The sequence below is a fragment of the Poecilia formosa genome, unplaced genomic scaffold, assembly GCF_000485575.1.
Source record: "Poecilia formosa unplaced genomic scaffold, Poecilia_formosa-5.1.2 Scaffold309, whole genome shotgun sequence".
Classification (NCBI taxonomy): domain Eukaryota; kingdom Metazoa; phylum Chordata; class Actinopteri; order Cyprinodontiformes; family Poeciliidae; genus Poecilia; species Poecilia formosa.
This window is the reverse complement of record NW_006800248.1, coordinates 657,867-678,617: the sequence shown is the minus strand read 5'-3', so window position 1 is coordinate 678,617 and position 20,751 is coordinate 657,867. Positions and strand designations below refer to the sequence as shown.

The 20,751-nt window shown below is 41.2% G+C and overlaps 1 protein-coding gene across 2 annotated transcripts in view; it reads left to right on the top strand.

The window, feature by feature from the left end:
- Nucleotides 1–20,751, top strand: part of gcn1 (GCN1 activator of EIF2AK4) — a 37,237-nt gene continuing 16,486 nt past the window's right edge. The window contains exons 1-36 of one of the 2 annotated variants that reach the window (XM_007572864.2): nucleotides 1–104; nucleotides 1,554–1,656; nucleotides 1,758–1,821; nucleotides 1,934–2,065; nucleotides 2,699–2,807; nucleotides 2,896–2,994; nucleotides 3,375–3,509; nucleotides 3,595–3,772; nucleotides 4,817–4,891; nucleotides 5,001–5,129; nucleotides 5,217–5,267; nucleotides 6,265–6,363; nucleotides 6,956–7,129; nucleotides 7,206–7,358; nucleotides 7,429–7,521; nucleotides 7,612–7,687; nucleotides 8,068–8,227; nucleotides 8,357–8,546; nucleotides 9,136–9,260; nucleotides 9,770–9,948; nucleotides 10,798–10,891; nucleotides 10,971–11,084; nucleotides 11,370–11,568; nucleotides 11,648–11,800; nucleotides 12,421–12,596; nucleotides 13,515–13,595; nucleotides 14,648–14,791; nucleotides 14,989–15,113; nucleotides 15,346–15,535; nucleotides 15,623–15,693; nucleotides 16,263–16,428; nucleotides 16,507–16,701; nucleotides 17,925–18,171; nucleotides 19,045–19,166; nucleotides 19,310–19,424; nucleotides 20,015–20,194. In XM_007572864.2, coding sequence (XP_007572926.2) covers nucleotides 24–104; nucleotides 1,554–1,656; nucleotides 1,758–1,821; nucleotides 1,934–2,065; nucleotides 2,699–2,807; nucleotides 2,896–2,994; nucleotides 3,375–3,509; nucleotides 3,595–3,772; nucleotides 4,817–4,891; nucleotides 5,001–5,129; nucleotides 5,217–5,267; nucleotides 6,265–6,363; nucleotides 6,956–7,129; nucleotides 7,206–7,358; nucleotides 7,429–7,521; nucleotides 7,612–7,687; nucleotides 8,068–8,227; nucleotides 8,357–8,546; nucleotides 9,136–9,260; nucleotides 9,770–9,948; nucleotides 10,798–10,891; nucleotides 10,971–11,084; nucleotides 11,370–11,568; nucleotides 11,648–11,800; nucleotides 12,421–12,596; nucleotides 13,515–13,595; nucleotides 14,648–14,791; nucleotides 14,989–15,113; nucleotides 15,346–15,535; nucleotides 15,623–15,693; nucleotides 16,263–16,428; nucleotides 16,507–16,701; nucleotides 17,925–18,171; nucleotides 19,045–19,166; nucleotides 19,310–19,424; nucleotides 20,015–20,194 — 4,777 coding nt within the window. In that variant the 5' untranslated portion in view covers nucleotides 1–23. Of the gene's footprint in view, nucleotides 105–1,553; nucleotides 1,657–1,757; nucleotides 1,822–1,933; nucleotides 2,066–2,698; nucleotides 2,808–2,895; nucleotides 2,995–3,371; nucleotides 3,510–3,594; nucleotides 3,773–4,816; nucleotides 4,892–5,000; nucleotides 5,130–5,216; nucleotides 5,268–6,264; nucleotides 6,364–6,955; nucleotides 7,130–7,205; nucleotides 7,359–7,428; nucleotides 7,522–7,611; nucleotides 7,688–8,067; nucleotides 8,228–8,356; nucleotides 8,547–9,135; nucleotides 9,261–9,769; nucleotides 9,949–10,797; nucleotides 10,892–10,970; nucleotides 11,085–11,369; nucleotides 11,569–11,647; nucleotides 11,801–12,420; nucleotides 12,597–13,514; nucleotides 13,596–14,647; nucleotides 14,792–14,988; nucleotides 15,114–15,345; nucleotides 15,536–15,622; nucleotides 15,694–16,262; nucleotides 16,429–16,506; nucleotides 16,702–17,924; nucleotides 18,172–19,044; nucleotides 19,167–19,309; nucleotides 19,425–20,014; nucleotides 20,195–20,751 lie in introns of both variants that reach the window. The other variant, XM_007572863.2, reaches the window with a different exon arrangement.

The following is a 20,751-nucleotide window of genomic DNA, read 5'->3' as shown; positions in this document are numbered from 1 at the left end:
AAGTCTCCAAGCGGAAAAAGGAGATGGTTGGCAGTTTTGACCCGGAAGCGATATCAACAAGTCCTTCCTGCAACAAGACCGGCGTTATGGCAGCGGACACGCAGGTTTGTGTGGTTGAATATTTAAATACAGCCTAAAAGCTTTGTGGCCGCTCACTAAGTTCAAGGGAAAACAAGATTTTAACAAACCGAGTTGGTTTTGACTGAACGCTTCGGCCCGTTCAGTCATTTATGGAGGAACGTTGGGAGAAGTTAGCAGCGGCTAACTAGCAGGCTGTTAGCCGAGCGCTACGTGTAGCTTCAGTAATGTGACTGCTGCTGCCAGCATGACTGCTGTCTGATCACAGCTGTGGCCCGCTAACACACCTGCTTTTCTAAACTACTTTATCAGAGCGAAAACTCGCTGTTTTTATCCTCAACGGATAAAACTCCTAAAAGTGGACAGTAAAGAAAGAAATGCCTACAGTCAGTGACGCCCCCCTATCAGAACTACCAACGGGCATTTTAACAAGTTCAGCAAATGCTGAGGTACACACACAGAGTCAACATGGGAGTTTGGTATCAAACCTGTGACTTTTTTTTTCCTGAAGGAAACATTTAGAAATATTCGACTCAGGAGAAGAATCATGTTTCTCAGCAAGCTAAATGCTTAAAATTACAAAATGTTGTCACAGTGCTTGTGCTTTGATTTAAAATGTTCCCGAATTCCCTGTTGATTCATCAAAATACAAACATTTAGAAATGAAAAGTGACTTTATCATTTTGACTTTATTCCTGATTTTATTTATTTGATTTGATTCCCAAGATTTAAATAAAAAGTCAGTCAGAGATTGGAATATTGGAACAACAGGACAAAGCATATCCTATAAAGTGGCCTCTAGACTCTCAGCATTTTTTATGTAAACATTAAGCCACATCATGCACTTTTTTTCATTTCTATCAAATAATGGTTGAATACTTGATGTCCCAATTGGGTTTATTGTGTAATCCATTAATTCTTTTTGCATTCAGAGCTAATATCCCTTATCAGTAAACTGAACTTCATTCATCGGCACATTATCACCATAATAAATTTTTCCCCACGATACAATTCAAACTGTAAAAATTTGTTATGCACCCTGCTTTAAGCTGCAGTATGTAACTTTTATAAAAATTTATTGTTTTTTTGTTTTCTTTTTTAAATATTTTCTTAAAACTTTCAATATATCATTGACAGTGTGGTATGATACACACAATCTATGAAAAAAGTTAAACTCTGCTACATTACATATCATGGCCAACAATGGCAGCAGATAAACTGCCTTCCTTTAGCAGTGTGTTGTTTCTCTGCCATTAACCCATTTAGCAGTGCGTTCATAAGGATGATTGACAGTGCTAAGACCGTCCTTCTGGCTCTGATTGTTTGTTTTTGACTGGTGCATTTCTTCAGATGGCATTAGTAACACTGAGCGAATGTGGAGGAGTTTGATCTTTTCACAGATATCTGTCTCATATTGTACTGTCATGACATGGTGATATGTAAATTCTTAATTCTCGACGTGATTCTCCCTCCAGGTTTCGGATACCCTTAAGAAATTTGCTGTAAAAGTGACCACAGCCAGCGTTAAGGAGCGCAAGCAGATATACGGCGATCTGAAACAGTGCCTGAAGGGTAAAGGTGAGGACGTTTGTGTTGTTTTGTCATCTGTTTTGTTTCAAGCTGGTTCAGAACGAGCCTCCGTCAGGAAAAAATACCCTATGTTTATTGTTCTGTTGTAGAGTTACCAGAGCCTGCTGTCAAAGGACTGTGCAAGCTCTTCTGCCTCACCCCACACAGATATCGGTAGGCTTGTGTTGTCACCCAAAACTTTACTTTTATTATTTTTATTTTTATTATTTTTGTGATGCTGTTTACTCTGTAGGGTTTGTATCTTATTTCCTCCTGTGTTGTTCAGAGATGCTGCGTCACGCAGAGAGCTGCTGTCCGTCATCGGCCAGCTGGCTGAGAGTCAGCCTGACGTCCTGGTGGCCGGGCTCCTCCAGGGCCTCCTCAGCTGCGGAGTCATCAGCAAAAATGGGGAGCCAAGGTTGGAGCCTCAAACTCGTCCTTCTTTATAGCTCATCTCTTACTGTTGCAGGGCCTGTTTATGTCCCTTTAAATTCTGCCACGTTTGTAACAGAAATTTATTTTTGAGTTGAGCAGCAGACATAGGTAAATGTAACTTGAGCATAAATACATTAATCAAAATCTTAAATTATGTCGTGGCAGGACTATTTAATCCCGTATTTGTAGTTTTCTGTCGGACAAAAGTCATGCGCAGACATCTTCACTCTGTTCTGCGATTTGAGTCGAGTTGTTAACTAGCTGCTAATATACACATGCTAGCTAGCTTTTTTGCTACGTAGCTTTTTTGCTAGCTTTCTGTAGCAATGGGGAAGAGAAAATTTATGGCTCACTTCTGTTGCGACCTGCCTCGTTTTTCCATTGAAGGAGATTTTGCCCCACATCATCATGCTTCTTTTTAAAGTCAAACAGATTTTACTTCCAAGAAGTCAGGTTACAACAGTTAAATAATTAACAGAACACAAATTTTTTTCATACATTTTTCTTTTTTTGCTAAGTTGAGATAAAATTAATCTGAGCAACGAACACATGCCGATGTTGAAATTTTTGCCGTTGCTGCTCATCGTTCTCATTCTGGGCCTGGTTGTGTTTGCAGTAAAAGCAGCGGCTCTGCTGCCTTCATCGGCCTGTCCTGGACCTGCCTGTTAATCCCTAAAGTGTTTTCAGCTCCCGAGAAAAGAGAAGGACCCATCTGGAAGAAAATGGTCAGAGGTCTTTTTTTGTGAAAGAAACTAAGTGAATGTGCTAAATGATGTTGTACCTGACCAGGAAACCTGCTGTCATTTGCTAAAGGTGGAGGTTCAGAGCCTGCTGATGGCTGAGGTGGTCGGTGGAGCCAAAACCACAGCCAAGAAATCGAGCCTCAAGAGTCTTTACCACCTCTGGAGAGAAGTGAGTGAGCTTTCTTTTCTTCATACATTTCTGTTTAGCTGAAGTTGTTAAATATACGTGGGTAGGGCAAAGGTCACAACGTGAGAGATCTGATTGAGACATTTTTGGTACTTTTTAATATTTTTTTAAATCCAAGTTATGTCTCTAAATACATATTAACATAAATCCAACATGTTAGGGATTCACTCTTAAGATGTGGCTGTCCGCAGCATGCCTGATTATTTTAGAACCCATTGGTGGAATTTACCAGTGGCTGAAAGACTTACAGCAGCAGCTGTTGTGTAAGACATAATAAGTTGTGGTTGCTGATCTCCATCTGTGATCCTACTACCAGCGTACCAACCAGAGGAATGTTGGACTGATTGTTTTGTCTCCAGCAGAAGCCTGGACTGGTTGAGCACTACATCAGCACCCTGCTGACCCTGGAGCCGAGCCCCACAGTGCTGCCCCTGCTGGGGGTGTGCCTGGACTTCTGCAGCGCTCAGAAGGACAAAGCTACAATAGAGAAACACAAGGTGGGATCGTTTAGCCGTGACCTGTAGCTTCTCGCATGATTCCAGTCTTTAAAATAAACAGCCAGCCGTCTCCCGTGTTCTACAGAGCGCGCTGTTGGACCTCTACGTAAAATTGGTCCTTATGAGCAAAACCAAACCGCAGCAACACGTTCTGGACAAGAGCAGCTCCTTGTTGCGCCACGTCACCCACTCCGAGTTCAAGGAGCTGCTGCTGCCCGCCCTGCAGAAGACCATGCTGCGCAGTCCAGAGAACGCCATGCAGAGTGAGGCCTCACTGTGAAAACGAGATCAGAAATCTAATCGATTTCTGCTCTTGTTTCTATTGAAGATATCTCAGTGCACTTGAAATAAGACAAAACTAACTTACAGCTAACGTTTCAACAAGAAATAGAAGTTTGTTTTAAGTTAATAATTTCTTAATACTGATGAAATAGTAATAGTTCCTCTGGCCGATTATTTCATTTGGGGCGACTGGCTCTGTGGGTAGAGTAGTTGTCTTGTTATCTGAAGGTTGTAGGTTCAATTCCAGCTTCCTCCTGCCACATGTCAATGTGCCCCTGAGCAAGTCATCACCATGTTTATATTGTATATATTTCTTACATTGTTTGCACTGTTTTGGAGCTAGCTTTAATCTCATTGTACATGTGAATGCTGACAAACAATACATTCAAACTCTTAAGATATTTCTCCAGTGTTATAAGCAAAGTAATCTGCCAGCGGAACTAATATTTTTTTTATCAATATTAAAGGGGCAGCATTCTGTAAAATCCACTTTTTTGAGCTTTACATCATGTTATAATGTTATTCACTCATCAAAAACATTCCTGGAGTGTTGCTTTGATTCTATTATTCATGTCTGAGAAATCCTTTGATCTCCCGTGGCAACCATTCAGCTGTGCAAGACACCTGGGTGGACTGAGCTTAGTAACTCCCCCACTCAACTCCTTAAGACTAGCCTGCAGCAATTAGCAAACACCTGGTGGAAGGCGTGAAATTATGAAGTGACATTTCTTTGATATAGAGGATTTTTATAACAACTGAATGTTATTAAAAGATAACACTTGATTGTCACTATGTACCTGGAAAGCACATAATATAGCCCCTTTAAGGAATTATTGACTTAAAACAACCTCCTATATCTTGCTCCAAAGTTACTTGTGAGTTAGTTTTGTCTTATTTCCAGAGCACCAAGATATTTACACTAGAAACTTGACCAAAAATACTTAAGATGTAGCATCTTTGCAGTACTTCAATCATACTGTAGAAAACCGGTACGGTCACTAATGAAGCTGTTCGTGTCTCCTCAGCCGTATCCTGCCTGCTATCTGCTGTTACTCTAGATCTGAGTCAGTATGCCATGGATATTGGAAAGGCCATAGCAAGTAAGACTCTAGTGTGAAACAATTTTATCACATGGAAAGTAAAAATAAAGCATCTGGTGAGTGAAACCTGTTGATTAGGGTTGATTTAGTGTCTCGTCTCGTGTTTTAGGCCAGCTGAAGGCGAACAACGCCCAGCTGATGGAGGAAGCTGTGAAAGCCATGCAGAACCTGGCACAGCAGTGCAGCGACGCCACCGCAGTGCAGGACATCGTCACTCACCTTTTCAAGATCCTTGGAGGTCAGCATTTTATTTCCTGCTCAGTTTGGGATAATTTACTAACTTGTTTGGCTTTTTGGGGATAATATGTTCATTTTGTGGCTGCAGGGTCTGAAGGAAAGCTCACCGTCGTTGCCCAGAAAATGAGCGTGTTGTCAGGTGAGAAACTTTAAGTGTGCATTTGTTTGAAATAAGATGCAACAATATTTGTGTTTCTGACGATGTTTTTTATTGAGCATTTTGACATGTGGCATTGGAGAAGGTTGATGGAAACGGCAAAATTCAAAATGACGAATGTTTTACGCTCTCTGAAAATTTCAAAGTCCAAACCTCCAGGGGAGGGTGCTAGGTTTAAACCTCTACATCTTTTTTATTACAGCAACTAGTAAAGCCAGCGTGTGATGAAATCACACTTTTTGTGTTACCTGGTTGATTTGCTCCAAACCAGTAAATAGAAATATGCCTAATTCACTTTTCTTGTTAGTTTTGCAACATTTTAAAAGTTAGCTCAAATTTTGTATGACATATGAGGATAAAATTGTACGACGCATCAAATTATTGCCAATAGGAAGACTTTGGTACTATTGAACAGATGACTGAGTTTATTTAGATGAAAGCACCAAACAAACAACAAACAACACCAACAGTTGCTAGTGTCAGATTTTGCTAACTTTATTGAAACTTTTTTCTCAATAAAACAAATTTTTTTTCTAATAATTTTAGGACCTTCTTCTGGTAAAGTTGAGTCAAAAATTCTCGCAGCCTGGCCTTAATATCCGCCGTCAGACTTGCAGAAGGGACAACTGAAAATAAGAGACACTTCTTCAAAAATATTTTCTGTCATTTGTAATTTCTTTTTTAGAGAAGAAAGCAAGAGAAATAAGAAATCGATTAAATTCAAATCTGGTATGAAAAACTCAGAATTTAACCTCTAATCTACTTAAAATATATATATCATAAACTTCATTTACTTTAAAGGTTTTTGTTCGAGGTCTTGGCTGCAAGTGGTGATTCTGTTAAAAACATTCCCCAACATTAGATTATATTCCTACTGACTAACTAAATGTACTCCAGTTAAAGGTTCATGCTGGGTTTATTTTGGGTCTTTTTCTGTCCAAGTGTGTAAATGAGAGCAGACTTGGTTGTTGTCTCCTAGGGATCTCCAGCTGCAGCCACCATGCCGTGTCAGGAACCTCCAGCCAGACTCTGAGCTCCGCTGTCACTGTGATGTTTATCCCTTACCTACAACAGGAAGGTATGGCTGCTGTTGGTCTCCTCTGGGTCAGGTACCTGAGTGAAGCTGTCCCCCCCACCTTCTTCAAGTCAGACAAAATTGGTGTCAATCGTTTGTGCTGCAAAATTTTTTGTTTGTGCTGCTTTGGCTTTGAAGATATTAATGAAAGTTAAGGTCATGAATAGTCAACCAGCACCCCACTTTTACTAAATCAAAATGACGTTTAAACTTTCATTAATATCTTCAAAGCCAAAGCAGCACAAACAAAAAAAATTTTGCTGCACAAACGTAGTCAAATTAACACCAATTTTGTCTGATTTGAAGGTGTGTGTGTGTGTGTGTGTGTGTGCACGTGCGTGTGTGTGTGTGTGTGTGTGTGTGTGGGGTGGGTTGGGGAGCTGGTAGACTTTTCATGACCAATGGAAACATTTCTTAATATCTTTAAAATGATGGTGGCACAAAGTGTCAAAAGTTTGCTCCACAAACTTTTGACACCAATTTTGTTTGACTTGAAGAAGGTGGGTGGGGGGGGAACTTCATTCGTGTGTGTCAGGTCAGTGGTGTGTTTTGTCGGTGGAATCTGGAAGCGGGTGTCCCTGTGTGTGTCGTTCAGTTCATGAAGGCACCCTGGTGCACGCCGTGTCTGTGCTGTGTCAGTGGAGCCGCCGCCTCACCGTGGAGGTTCCCTCCGCTCTGCTGGACTGGTTTAAGAAAGCGTTCACCCTGAAGACCTCCACCTCTGCCGTCCGCCATGCCTACCTCCAGACCATGCTGGGGGCCTTTAAAGGTACATCCCGCTCAGGTCGGATGCGCTCGCCGTCCCCTGGTGTTTTCTCATAGTGTTTTGTCGCCCTGGCTCTCAGGTGACACTCTGGCCCAGTCCTCAGACCTCACCCCGCTCCTCCTCCAAGCGGTGGAGAAAGTAGCGGCGCAGAACTCCCAGCATGCCCTGCTCGCGGAGGGCGTGGCGGCTTCGGTTCTGTTGAGTCGACTCGCTCTGCTCGAGACACAAGCAGGTGAGGCTCGGTTTCTGTCGCGGCGCTTCGATACGGGGTTTAAACTGATGGAGGCTTCTTCTGTTCACAGAGGCCAAATTCAGCAGCTTCTGGAGCCTGGTCTTGGATGAGAAGAAACCATTATTCACCACAGAGAAGTTCCTCTCTCAGAGCAGCGAAGACAGTAAGAACAATGAAGTGTGCAGCATTTGAAATGCGTGAAATAATCAGGACTGATTAAAATGACTCATTTGATTTTCCTCTGCGTCTGCAGCTCTGCTCACAGTGCTGCAGCTCTGTGAGAGGCTGTTTCTGGACCACGCCCACCGGCTCAACGCCAGCAAATCACAGTGAGTCTGTCTGTCTGTCTGCACACACTTATAGTCATCATGGCTTTGATTGTCAAACTTCACTGCCTGGACAAAAAATAAAGTTTCCTTCAAAAAAAAGTAAAAACATAACAAAAAAGACATATCACACTAATATTTAATTGGAAAACCGGAATTCTCTTCTGAATTCTGTAGAATATCAAACAATTTATTGATTTCATGATTGGGAATACAGAAAACCTATAAGGGACTGCAGATGTAAAATAGCTTATGCTATAATCTGGTACGACACATCAAAAGGTGACATTTATGTTTGAGTTGTCTTTTTTTTTAACTAAGTTTATCATTGAAAACAGTTTGATTCTGGTCACGTGACCGGTCGACGTCTCTCTGCTCTGCAGGATGTATCATCACGCCACAGTTGCGGTGCTGCTGTCTCGGAGCTGGCGAGTGAGGAAGAGGGCGCAGCAGACCGTCAGGAAGCTGCTCTCCTCTCTGGGTGGGTTCAGTCTGGCCCACGGCATTCTGGGAGAACTGCGGGTCGTCATCAACAAACACAAAGTAAGAAGCTCGTTTTCCTCTGCACCCACTAAGAGAAAGTATCAAAACAGATGATATCCATCTGTTGGGTATTTTGTGCTTTTTGACACTTATCTGGATTATTTTCGGTGTTGTTGTCCAACGCTTCAGGTTCTGCCCCAGGACGTTCTGGTGTCAGAATCAGGAGAGCCGACGGAGCTGGGCCGCAGCTACACCCCCCCTCGGGTCCTGCTGGATGCTTTGTGTGTGGTTTGCTCCGCTGCCAGCCAATGGGGAGACCCGACCGAAGCCGAGAACATGGCCATGGAGACCCTCATCGTTACTCATCATCCTTCCATAGGTATGGCAAGAAATCCCTCCGAAGATCACAGTGTTGTAGCGCCGCAGCTAGCAATAGCAATCAAGTTTTCTGATGATGATCGGATAAAATAAAAAAAATCAGCACATTCTGCAGATTTTGTATTTAGCCACTTAAGGTTATTTTATACAATGAGAAATACAAATAAAAAGTCTTTGAATTCCTTTTTAAATAAGAAAATAAACATTTTATTCCCTGAAATGCAATAATTAGTGAACTATTGATCATTTGTAGCAAAGGATGCATCTGCTGCTTAAAAATCCAAATATCAGGATGTAAAAAACTCAGATCTGTCTGCTTGACTTGACGTCAATACAGTGTAGAGCTGATCTGTTGATTATTTTTAGATGACCTGATTAAAAGGCAAAAGGTGCTTAATAGGAGGTTTTTCTTTTTTATAGAATTTAAACCAGGCGAAGCAAAACTTTATGCTCCAGTTAGCAATCAGTTGATTACTAAATTAGTTGACGATCGTTTCAGTCGTCTTTCCATCACGATTAATTGTTTCAGCCTTATCGTGTTGATAACCCTGTAGATTGGAGTTGACCCTGTTCCCATGCCTCTCTTCCAGTCAGCGCCCGGCCCGGCTTGTGGCCCGTCCTGCTCTCCTCCATGAAGGTAAAAGCTGAAGAGCTGATTGAAAAGAACCTGGAGGCTATCCTGCCACAGCTGCTGCAGGTCAACGCTGACAGCCAGGTGAGGAGACCAGACTCTTCCTCTTCATTTCTGAATCATACCTTCAACATTTTAACATGAGCCTGGAGCTATGCGTTCCTCCATTTTTAAAATCCCTTAAGGTGAAAATTAAAAATCTGGATCTAAAAATGAATACAACGTTTTTGAGAGACTGCTGCTTTTTGTTTTTATTACATTAATCATAATTTCAGATTCCTTTGCAGTCTTTGTCTGGGTTGACTCAAAAAGTGAGCTGTTATTGTTACAGGTTAATTGTAATTTTTGAATTATTAGGGATGCACAGACACGAAAATGTGGGCCAGTATCTACAGCCAATATTAATACGACTGTTATGGCAATACTTACCAATATTTTATTTGGTCAGATTTTGTATTTGATTACTCGATCACTAAAATAATTGCTTAGAACAGCTATACATTAGATGGATCTAACTATAACTGATTTGTTTTTTTACAGTTGAACAGCGTCACAAAGAGTGAATATTTGGTCATTTTGTTTCTTCTTGCAAGGCGGTGAAAAACGCAGTCGGCGCCCTGAGCGTCCTCTCTCCAAACAAGCTGTTGCCGCGGGTGATGAGTCACATCGTGGAAGGTCTCACCCAGCCCAGTCTTCTGCACGTCACCAGGGAGGAGTACGCCATCATGCACACCCCTGAGGGAGAGCTGTATGACAACAGCATCATCCAGAGGTAACACACACACACACACACACACACACATAATCACACACATCCGATATATTAGGTGGACTCCAAAGTACTTTCTGCTTTTAGGACTGCGTGATATGGCTTGAAATTAAATTTTTGTTATCTTTTTTCTCACTTTTTTCTGAAAATAGTAATTACAAATGAAAAAAATATATTTTCAAAAAGTTACTTTTAATTCAGACATCCCTTCTGTGAGTTGCATGACAGAGTATTGCTTTTTTTAATTGCTTAATTATGAAAATAAAGTCATAATATTAGCAGAATAAACACAATATTACTTGAACGTCTGGAAATGAAAAGAAAAGTCATTTGATGACCTGTCGTGAGCAGCTCGGTACTTGTTTTTTTTTTTTTAATTTTTCTTCAATAGTTGCAAAGTCCTGCTACTGATAAAAAATTTGATCCAGATGTGTTAAAAGATGAAATATTTCCTGATCTGTAAAGCCAATGTTAAAGTCCAACTTCACAAGATGCTCAATATTTTAATGTATTCTTTTCTGTTATATTACTAACTTATTCTGGTAATATTAACTTTATTCTTGTATTATTTCGACTTTGTTGTTGTAATTTTAAAAAAAAGTTAAAAAAAAAAAATCTTAGCCTGGCCTTAATATGCTGTAGTAGAGTTGATCTGGATTCAGAGTCCAAATAAATAGAAGCAGTAAAACAGGCTATTAAACAAGATGGCCGCCCTCGACACTCTGACATCACTATAAATTATGGAAACACAAAGCGTGCATTAGTGGGGGGGGAGGGGAACAATCCCACTTTTCCAAATATTAAATCTTGGAAATTTGATTAATCAATAAAATCGATGTTTATGTTCTGCAGCGCCCAGAAGGAAAACACCAAGAAGGTGAACATGAAGAGAGAAAACAAAGCCTACTCCTACAAGGAGCAGATCATTGAGCTGGAGCTACAGGAGGTAGAGTGAACTGCAGTTAGTTTGTTTCAGAAAGTGTGTTTTTTTTTCCTGCTTTACCTCCTTCTGTTTAATTCTGCAGGAAATGAAGAAGAAAAAAGGCATCAAAGATGAAGTTCAGCTAACCAGCAAGCAGAAGGAAATGATTCAGGTCCAGCTGGAGAAGGAGTCAGCTGTTCGCAAAAAACTCAAAGGGGTATGGTCCAAAATTCACTCAATCCAACAAATAATATTTAAGAGAATATTAAATATTACCTGACCTAACCTGACCTGACCTGTCCCCTGACCTAACCTGACCTGACCTGTCCCCTGACCTGACCTGTCCCCTGTCCTGACCTGACCTGTCCTGACCTGACCTGTCCCCTGTCCTGTCCTCACCTGTCCTGACCTGACCTGTCCCCTGACCTGACCTGTCCCCTGTCCTGACCTGTCCTGACCTGACCTGTCCCCTGTCCTGACCTGACCGTGTGGTTCCCTCCAGATGGACGTAGAGCTGCAGAGTGTGGTGGGCCTGCTTGAGGCCACTCTGAGGGCTGGACCGCCTCAGATCACCAGGGAGCTCCCTGCTGTCCTCCAGGTCCTAATGCCCCTCCTCCAGTCCCCGCTCGCTGCTCCACGCATCCAGCAGGTCTTCCTGGACATCGGCGTCAGCCTCATGCCCAAACACCTCCACCACCTGGGTAGGAGGCAACCTTCAGGACTCCCCTCCTCTCTTCCTCTGTTTCCCTGTTCATGTCTTTTTTTTTTCTCCCCTTGCAGCTGTTCTTGTGGGTCACGTGACTCTGCGGCTGCTGAAGCCAGAATGTGATCTGGACCAGGCATGGGAGGAGGAGGACCTGGACACAGCGACCCAGCGCACCATGCTGCTGTTGTATGACCACACCGTCCCACAGAGAGAAGGCAAGGCTGCAGGTAGAGCTGGGCTGAACACTTTTTTTTTAAAATTTTTTTTATTTTGTGTAAAAATTGTCTGCATTGTAAATGATGGAATTAAAAAGAGAACAAAGATTTCATTGGGGAACTACTCTTTATTTTATTTAGCATTAATTCTATTTGTTTGTTTGTTTGTTTTTTCTGTTTTTTGCTTTGAATCCAAACTCTTAGATTTCATAACTGCAAAGTTAATTTTATATCTGTTTTAACATTTTCATTGATGTAGTTCACTACGTTGAACAGCTGTTTTCTGACATATGGGTATTAGTGGAATATCAGCTTCTACTGTTTCCCACCGTACACTGACACCTACTGGCAGACTGGTGCAAGTGCACAAAAATGGTTAAAAACACATGACCAGAAGACAACCTGGCTCTATATAGTAGTTCTTGCATCATAACAACTAAGGATTAATACAATCGTTGAAGTTAATTTTATATTTGGACGAAAAAAATGAATTAAAGTGGACTTCATGTGTCACACGATATATTCAAGCTGAAATTTTGACTTGCTTTTTGAATATTTCAACCCCTCTACCCATTACTTTAGTGAGAAAAAAAAGACGTGCCGTTACTTTTTGCTTCCTCCATCACATGCAGCTCCCCTGGCTGCGCCTGCCTTCTCCTTCTGCTTCCCCCTGCTCAACGCCATGCTCAGGGAGTCTTCAGGCAGCACCGAGGAGACGGAGGGCCTGATGACCAGAGCACTGCAGGTCATCAACGTCCACGCCCAGCTCCGGGCCGCCACAGACAGCGATGACATCACAATAGACGAGGTAGAGACATGCTTCCATTCCAGTCTCTGGGAAAAAAAAGTCTGTTCACTGCATTAATTATGGTCATAGTTAGCAAAAAAATGTGATTAGTGTATATCGTAACAACATAACACAGTTATTAAAAACTCCAAAAAACATTAGTATAGTTACCTTTAGGGCAGAAACTATTCTGTTGAATAGATAGATAGATAGATAGATAGATAGATAGATAGATAGATAGAAACTTTATTAATCCCTTCGTCATTTTCCCTCATGATAAAATCGGATAAAAATTGGCACATTCTGCAGGTTTTTCACTTCACCACTTAAGCCTTTTTATATCATATTAAAAATACATTAAAAGATACAAATTAACGATTCAGTTCCTTTTTTAGTCAAAAAACAGACACTCTGTTTCCTGAAATGCTACAACATAGCATTCCTTTAACCAGGATAAGCTAAAACTGTTCCATTTAGGAGTTTTGGACTAAACATGGTTACATAAAAAGGCAATTAAAGTTTTTGTCTTTATTGCAAATTATATATGAACATAATTTGTACAGTTTTTGCAGCTTAATTACTTCTTGATTTTTCAGCAAATGGCCTTTTTTTGAGTCCAGTTAACAATTAATCAATTACTAAATTAGTTGATTAATTGTTTCAGTCCTAGTTGAGTTTATTTTTTCCCACCAACTATTAATCTGGTTTTAGTTCTATGACAGCCTCAGTAGTTGCTGTGTGAATTCTGTTTGGTTGCATTTTAGAAATCCCTTTATCAGTCCATTATTAACTCTGTTTCTGTTTTCACCTTTCATTGACCTTTTTGTCATGTCACCATGTTTTGTGTTAGGATCTCCTTTAAACAGTGGATATTAAATGGTGGTGTTTCTGTGTTTTAAGGCTGATGAAAGCCCTGCTGTGCTCCTTGTTTTCTTATAGAACGGTCCTGAACTCCTGCCACGTGTGAACATGCTGCTGCTGCTGACCAGGGTCATTTCCACAGCTACCCCAAGACTCCAGGTAAACCAGTTAATGCACAATGATTGTTTTTTTTTTGTCACTGATTCATCTGTTCTGAAAGTAAATCAGTGCAATAGATAGGGCTTGATGATTGATCAGTTTTATTGATTAATCACATTTATTTTTTTATTGACTTTTTGGAAAGTAAACATGCTTTTCACTCTTTGGGTTTCCGTAGCTCAGAGTGTTGTCAGCCTGCCCAGGGCCGCCATCTTGTTTGATAAGCGTGTTCAGCCTGTATGAGTTCAGATCAACTTTACAACATAACATTAGGGGCAGGCTAAGATCTTTTTGAAATTACAAGAGTGGTCATACTATAAGAATACAAACATTTTAATGCAAGAATAAAGTTGCTGTGAGATAATACCAGAATAAAGTCATAATATTTACAACTGTATTCTAAAATATTAAACAGAAGTAGTATTATTAGTAATTAGTAATATTAAACAACAATTCCTAAATAAAAAAATAACATGTTGAGCATCTTTGCTTTTACAGATAAGGAAATACTTCTTTATTTATACTTCATTATTTAACCCATCAGCATCAAATTATTGTCAGTATCAGTGTGAAAGTATTACGCAAACGACAGAGTTTATTTAAAAGAAAGGACCACACTGGCTGAGTTGGTCAACTCTTTTTCTCATTCATTTTTCTCTTTAAAACAATTTTTTTTCTGCATAATTTTAGGACATTAATATTACGTGTTTATTCTGCTAATACCATGATTTTATAAACTTCACTTAGCCTGGCCCTAATCCTCCTTTATAAAAACTCCCAGAAGGGATGATTAAAGTAAAAGCCACTTTTTGAAAATATTTTCCGTCGCTTATAATTTTTTACAAAGAAAAGGCGAGAAAAAGGAATTGATGAAAATCGTAAACCGGATCTGGTATTGGAAAAAAAAAAAAAAAATCAGATGTTACTTTTAAGCCGTATTTCACAGCCCCAGCAGCAGGCCTCTTGGCGACATGACGTATGCTGGTCGAACTCTTCCTGTTTAGTTCTAAATGACTAAACAAACACCAGATTTCCTTCTCTTTTGGTTTCAGGTGTTGGCATCTCAGTGCCTCACTGCGCTGTGTGCGAGTGCAGGAGGAGGGGACGGCTGCACGGTTGCTGAGCAACCAGAGATCGACGTCCTGCTGAACGCCCTGCTTTCACCCTGCTTCTCTGTCCGAGATGCTGCTCTGAGGGTGAGCTTTGAAACCCAAAATAATGATAACATATATTTAAGTATCACTCAACAAAACACTATTATTGTAAAATTGTGAACATGCTTTGAAGGTTTTGCAGTACAAGAACATAAATCTGTGACACATTGAGAGAGCAGTCACATCTAAAAAGCTTGGTTACACTTTCTGTTTCCACATGTAATGTATCTTATGTGAAGGGGTTGTTGGAGATGGAGTTTGCGCTGCCGACAGACAGCACAGAGAGCAGCGGGATGAGTTTGCTGCGCAGGCTTTGGGTTGCCAGGTTTGACATTGAAGAGGAAGGAAAAGCTTTGGCTGAAAAGTATGTAAAAGGAGAACATTTTGTTCTTTTTTAGTCTCTTGATGCTCGTGTTTTACTCAAGTGAAGTAAAAACAAAAACAGATGGCCTCAATTAAATTCCATTGCTGTCTAAATCAGATTTATGTTTCCTGCCTTTTCGCTACATATATAGAAACATATGAGCATTGTTTTGTTATAAAATGCAGTTGTCTTTTTTGCACGGTGACCTGACCTGTTGGCTTGTTCCCCTCAGGTTGTGGGAGTCTCTGGGGTTGGAGCTGGTACCTGAGCTCTGCTCCCTGCTGATCGGAGACATCACCCACCACGAGGAGGCCATCCGTAGCGCAGCAGCCGAGGCTCTGTCCAGTGCCGTGTCCCAGTACAGAGACCAGTCTGCCGCTGTGCTCGGCCAGCTCACAGAGCTCTACCATCAGAAACTCTACGTGAGGTTTCTTTCAAACAGGTTTTTATAACTGGTTGAATTTGCGAAACTCAAACAAAATGAGGTGAAGTTATTTTTCTATCTTTAGAGGCCGCCTCCGGTCCTGGACGCTCTGGGGAGAGTGATCTCTGAATCTCCACCTGACCAATGGGAAGCCAGGTAGGACAACCTGTCTGAACAGAGCTTGGGAAAAGTATAGTTGTCCCCCACCAAAACCCAAGTCAGCTCCTTCAGACTAGCAGGCAGCAATTAGCGAACACCTGGTGGAACTGTGCATCTGCTGAGCTCAATATAGGAGCTACTTCTGAGTGAAACGCTGGTAAAAACGTTGATAAAGGGTTAATAGAGGAGCCATGTTGTGATGACTTCCTGAAGGGGAAGTTTCAGAAGGAGCAGGTGTGTCATAAAGAGACAGAGGCCCAATTTCAATGCGTTGAATTACAAAGTCAGTGGATTTTATTTTGATCATCGCTTCTGTGAAGTCCAAATAATTAGAAACTGTAAAACACACTTATCAAACAAGATGGTAGGTGACTAACATCAGTCTGAAGTATAGAAATCAGCGGAGTGCTTTGGTAGGAAAAAAAAAATTCAGACTTTCCTTAAAATAAAATTGTCCAAAACCAAAAATTTGATCAGTCGATAATATCGAGTTATCACCCAGATTCACTATGAATCCTTTTGCACAGACCTCTACTGATCACGGCCAAATTGCTCCTTTTCAACAGATGCGGCATTGCTCTGACTCTGAACAAGCTGTCTCAGTACCTGGACGAGTCTCAGGTCACACCCCTCTTCCTTTTCTTCGTCCCCGACGCCCTTAATGACCGTCACACCGAGGTGCGGCGCTGCATGCTGGACGCCGCCCTCTCAGCGCTGAACACACACGGAAAGGTAGTGGCAAGTTGCTGTTTCAGTTCGGCCCGCCTCAGGATTTACCAAAACCCCTAACGTTTCCTTCTCCCGTCCCAGGATAACGTGAGCTCTCTGCTGCCAGTGTTCGAGGAATTTCTGAAAAACGCCCCGCAGGACGCCAGCTACGACTCCGTCCGGCAGAGCGTCGTCATCCTCATGGGATCCCTGGCCAAACATCTGGATAAGAGCGACCCCAAGGTCAAACCCATCGTGGCCAAGCTTATAACTGCTCTGTCCACGCCGTCACAGCAGGTAAATAATGAATGCTTCTTTTCCTTTTTCTGTTTGAAACTTGTGGAATGAGCTGAAAAAAAAGAGGTTGTTGTATCAAAGAGAGTAGCCAGTATTCGATTAGACCAGCTTTCTTCCAGCTTTGAGAGAGAAACAAGATCCACTGCAGTAATTAAACCCAATTCTCACTCTCAGTTTTCGTACCAAATTTTCAGTGTGCATTTTAAAAGCGAGTACAAATCTGAGGTATTTACAATTAAAAACAAGCTCAATTTGTTTACCTTTGCAGGATAAATCTGTGATGAGCGTCAAGAATGCGCGAAAACCATTGTTTTCGTTTTATCCACATTTTTAAAAAAAATGTCGGTGTGTAAACAAGATTGATCTATGTTCAATTTATAAATCAAGTTTTATTTGTGTAACACATTTTTGCAACAAGGCAATTAGAACTACTTCATGAAAACACAAAAATAACTATTAAAAAATGTGGAAAACACCACATAGTCAACAACCAGTAACAAAAAATTACGGTTTGATGAGTGCCATCATCAAAATCATCAATAGACGGCTCATATTTGTGTCAATGTTCCATTTATTATGGTTCAAAAGCATCTCCACATAGGTGGGCTTTACTCTAGATTTAGGGGATGTCGGTGTTTCAGCTGTTTTGCAGTTTTCTAGAAGTTTGTGCCACATTTGCGGTGCATAGAAGCTGAATGCCAAAAGATCTTTGGCCTAAGAGGGTGAAGAATAGCTCTAATAGTAAGTCATCTGCATAAAAATTATAAACAGCACTTGACAAATTATCACACAAGTTATTTATATAAATGGAAAATGAAAGCGTTCCGAGAACTGATCCCTGCAGAACTCTTTCTGCAATTTCAAGAAGAGAGGAAGAGGAGAGAGAAAACTGAACACTCTGGTTTCTGTTTGACTAAAAGTGAGCTACACATATCAATATGTTGCAAAATTGTATTATATTTTAGCATATGATCAGCAGTGTCAAATGTCTTTGCCAGATCAATAAACAACTCAACACAATGTTTTCTGCAGTCAAGAGCTTGAATAGGATCATTTAAAACCTTTAAAGTGGCGATAACATTGTTGTGCTTTGTTTCTAAAACCAGATTGTGAATTAAGTCAAATTGAATTTGTGATTAATCTTGAATGGCAGCAGTCTTATGTTTTGAATAATGTAAAATGGTCATATGTGACTGTTAATGCTAATCCCCTTCCAACACCAGGTCCAGGAGTCGGTGGCCAGCTGCTTGCCTCCTCTAGTCCCTGCGATCAAAGACGATGCAGCAGGAATCGTACGAAACCTGCTGCAGCTGCTGCTGGAGAGCGACAAATATGCAGAGAGGAAAGGAGCAGCGTATGGACTGGCTGGACTGGTCAAAGGTCTGGGCATCCTGGCGCTCAAACAGCAGGAGATCATGACCACACTCACCGACGCCATCCAGGACAAGAAGAACTTCAGACGGAGGGAAGGTCAGTCAGTTTTTTTTTTATTTTGGGGATGTATGTGGCTGCTCAGGAAATTACGTTAAATATAAAGTATTTTTATAAGTAAGCTGGATATGAGGTCACAGACACAGAGGTTGAATGTGTTGCTGATAGATATGAAGTTATTGTTTCAGCAGCATTTTTTTAACAGCTGTAATGATCAGCACTGGTGGTGTTCAAATGTGTTAACAGCCTTAAAATAACCATTAATTTCACATATAAACCACATTTTAAAAAAAATATATGAGTGCATTTATTCTGTGGGAAAATAATACAATATAAAAAAAAAAATCTTTTTTCTTTAACTTTAACTGGTACATTTTCTTGATACGTAGAATATAGTTTGATCCTCAGCACACTGGCTTTCTATAGAGTTTAGATCTGAGAACTGAGATGTGATAAATGTTTATTTTAGGGATCAATAAAAAAAAATCGGTATCTGTCAGAATCGACAGGTCACACTTTTTAAAAATTGGTGATCAGCCAAAAAAACCTGCAGTCGGTGAACCCCTAGCATATTTTGTCTACGGAGCTGTTTCTCTGTGGATTTGGTCACGTTTCGGTTCGTTATCTTGTTGAAATACCCAACGATGACTCATTTTCAGCATTACAGGAGGTAATGGAAGCATGCACCAGATATTTATTGAAGATGTCCTGTGATTGAGGGTCAGCTCCTCCGAGTCTGACGCTCTGGTTCTTCAGGTTGACAGTCAGTCTCTGCCTCCAGCTGAGCTGTTCAAGTGTTTGGATGTCTCTCTCATGGGAGCTAAATAGACAGATATTACCTTAAAAAAATCCTGGGATTTTCATAAAAACACGACGGAGATGATCTGCATGTGGAACATGGTGTCGTTGCAGGAGCCCTGTTTGCCTTTGAGATGTTGTGCAACATGCTGGGGAAGCTGTTTGAGCCGTACGTGGTCCATGTGCTGCCACACCTCCTGCTCTGCTTTGGAGATGGAAACCAGTATGTTAGAGAGGTAAGAGGCCACAAGGGCATCTAGTCGGCACGTAACCAACATAAACATGGAAAGATTTCAGAATGGAGAAGTTGATACTATTATTTGTTGTGATTCATTTAAAAAGCATTTTCATTCTGCCCTCTGATTGTTGCTTATTCCAGGCTGCAGACGACTGCGCCAAGGCTGTGATGAGGAACCTGAGTGCCCACGGCGTGAAGCTGGTCCTCCCCTCTCTGCTGGTGGCCTTGGAGGAAGAGTCATGGAGGACTAAAGCAGGTAAGATGCACAAGAGGTTTAAAATCCTGATTATTATGTGTAGGGATGCGCGATATGTCAGCACTGACATCTATACCGGCTGATATTAGTCATTTTTAAAACATATCTGTCCTATAAACAAAACATGGGCTAACGAAAGGGGATTGGAGGAGTCTGGTCATGTGATATTTGTTTGGTCATGTGATAGTGATGCAGCGTGGGATTGTGGGAAGTTTAACTGAAGCAGAGGAACAGTGGGAAAGTCAGCGATGTGCTTTTATTCAAAGTGTTGAATGTGTAGTGAAACATATATATATATATACACACACACACACAATTTCTGTTATCAGCTATAATGGTAATATTAATATCGGACATCCTGGCATTGGCCCAACTTTTCATATCAGTACATCTGTGTTTACGTGACTAACTGCTGGTGGTTTCAAGGAAACTACAACAGAAAACTGAATGTTTACAGAGTAGAAATATCCTTCATCGTCCCACGTTTTGTACATGTTTTCTTTGTTAATCTGCTGTCAAGTGTACAGAAACTCAGAAAAGATGCGACCTGTGACAAAGTTTGTAGTCGATCACGTCTCTGCTGCTTCCAGGCTCGGTGGAGTTGTTGGGTGCCATGGCCTACTGTGCACCCAAGCAGCTTTCCTCCTGCCTGCCCAGCATCGTGCCCAAGCTGACGGAGGTGCTGACCGACTCCCACGTCAAGGTGCAAAAGGCGGGCCAGCAGGCCCTCCGACAGATCGGCTCGGTCATTCGTAACCCGGAAATCTTAGGTAAGTGATATGGAGGAATTTAAAGGTGCTTACCTCATGGAATACATAATTAAGAAATGAAACACAAACTCCATTTTCTCTGCTCATAGATAAACAGGAAGACATTTATTGCACATCTGCGGATTCGCACATCACAATTTCATCGTCTCATTTTCATCGTCCCAGAAATCCAAAATGTCTTGTCTCTTACTTCTGACATCAGGTTTTTATACCATTCCAGCCCTACTGTTGTGTATTGGAAGTTTTTGACCAATGGTGTTACCGAACCTCGCTTGCATAGCAATTCTGGCTCCGTCTTACACTTTATGTGTGTTGGAAGTTCCGAGAATTAGGGGTTGACCTCCTGGAAATTAAATCTGCTCCGTCAGAAGAACTATTAGTCAAGTTGTTGGTTTCTTATCTGTCCAAACAGAGATTCTTTCCTATTCCTGGCTGACTTTCTCGCATGCAAGCAGGAAAGGACGTTTGCCAAAGGTTTCTTGCCCAACAACTTAACCTTTTCCTCAGGGCCGTGCAGAGACCACTAAAGGGGCAGGTGCTCAAAAAAAAAAAAAAAA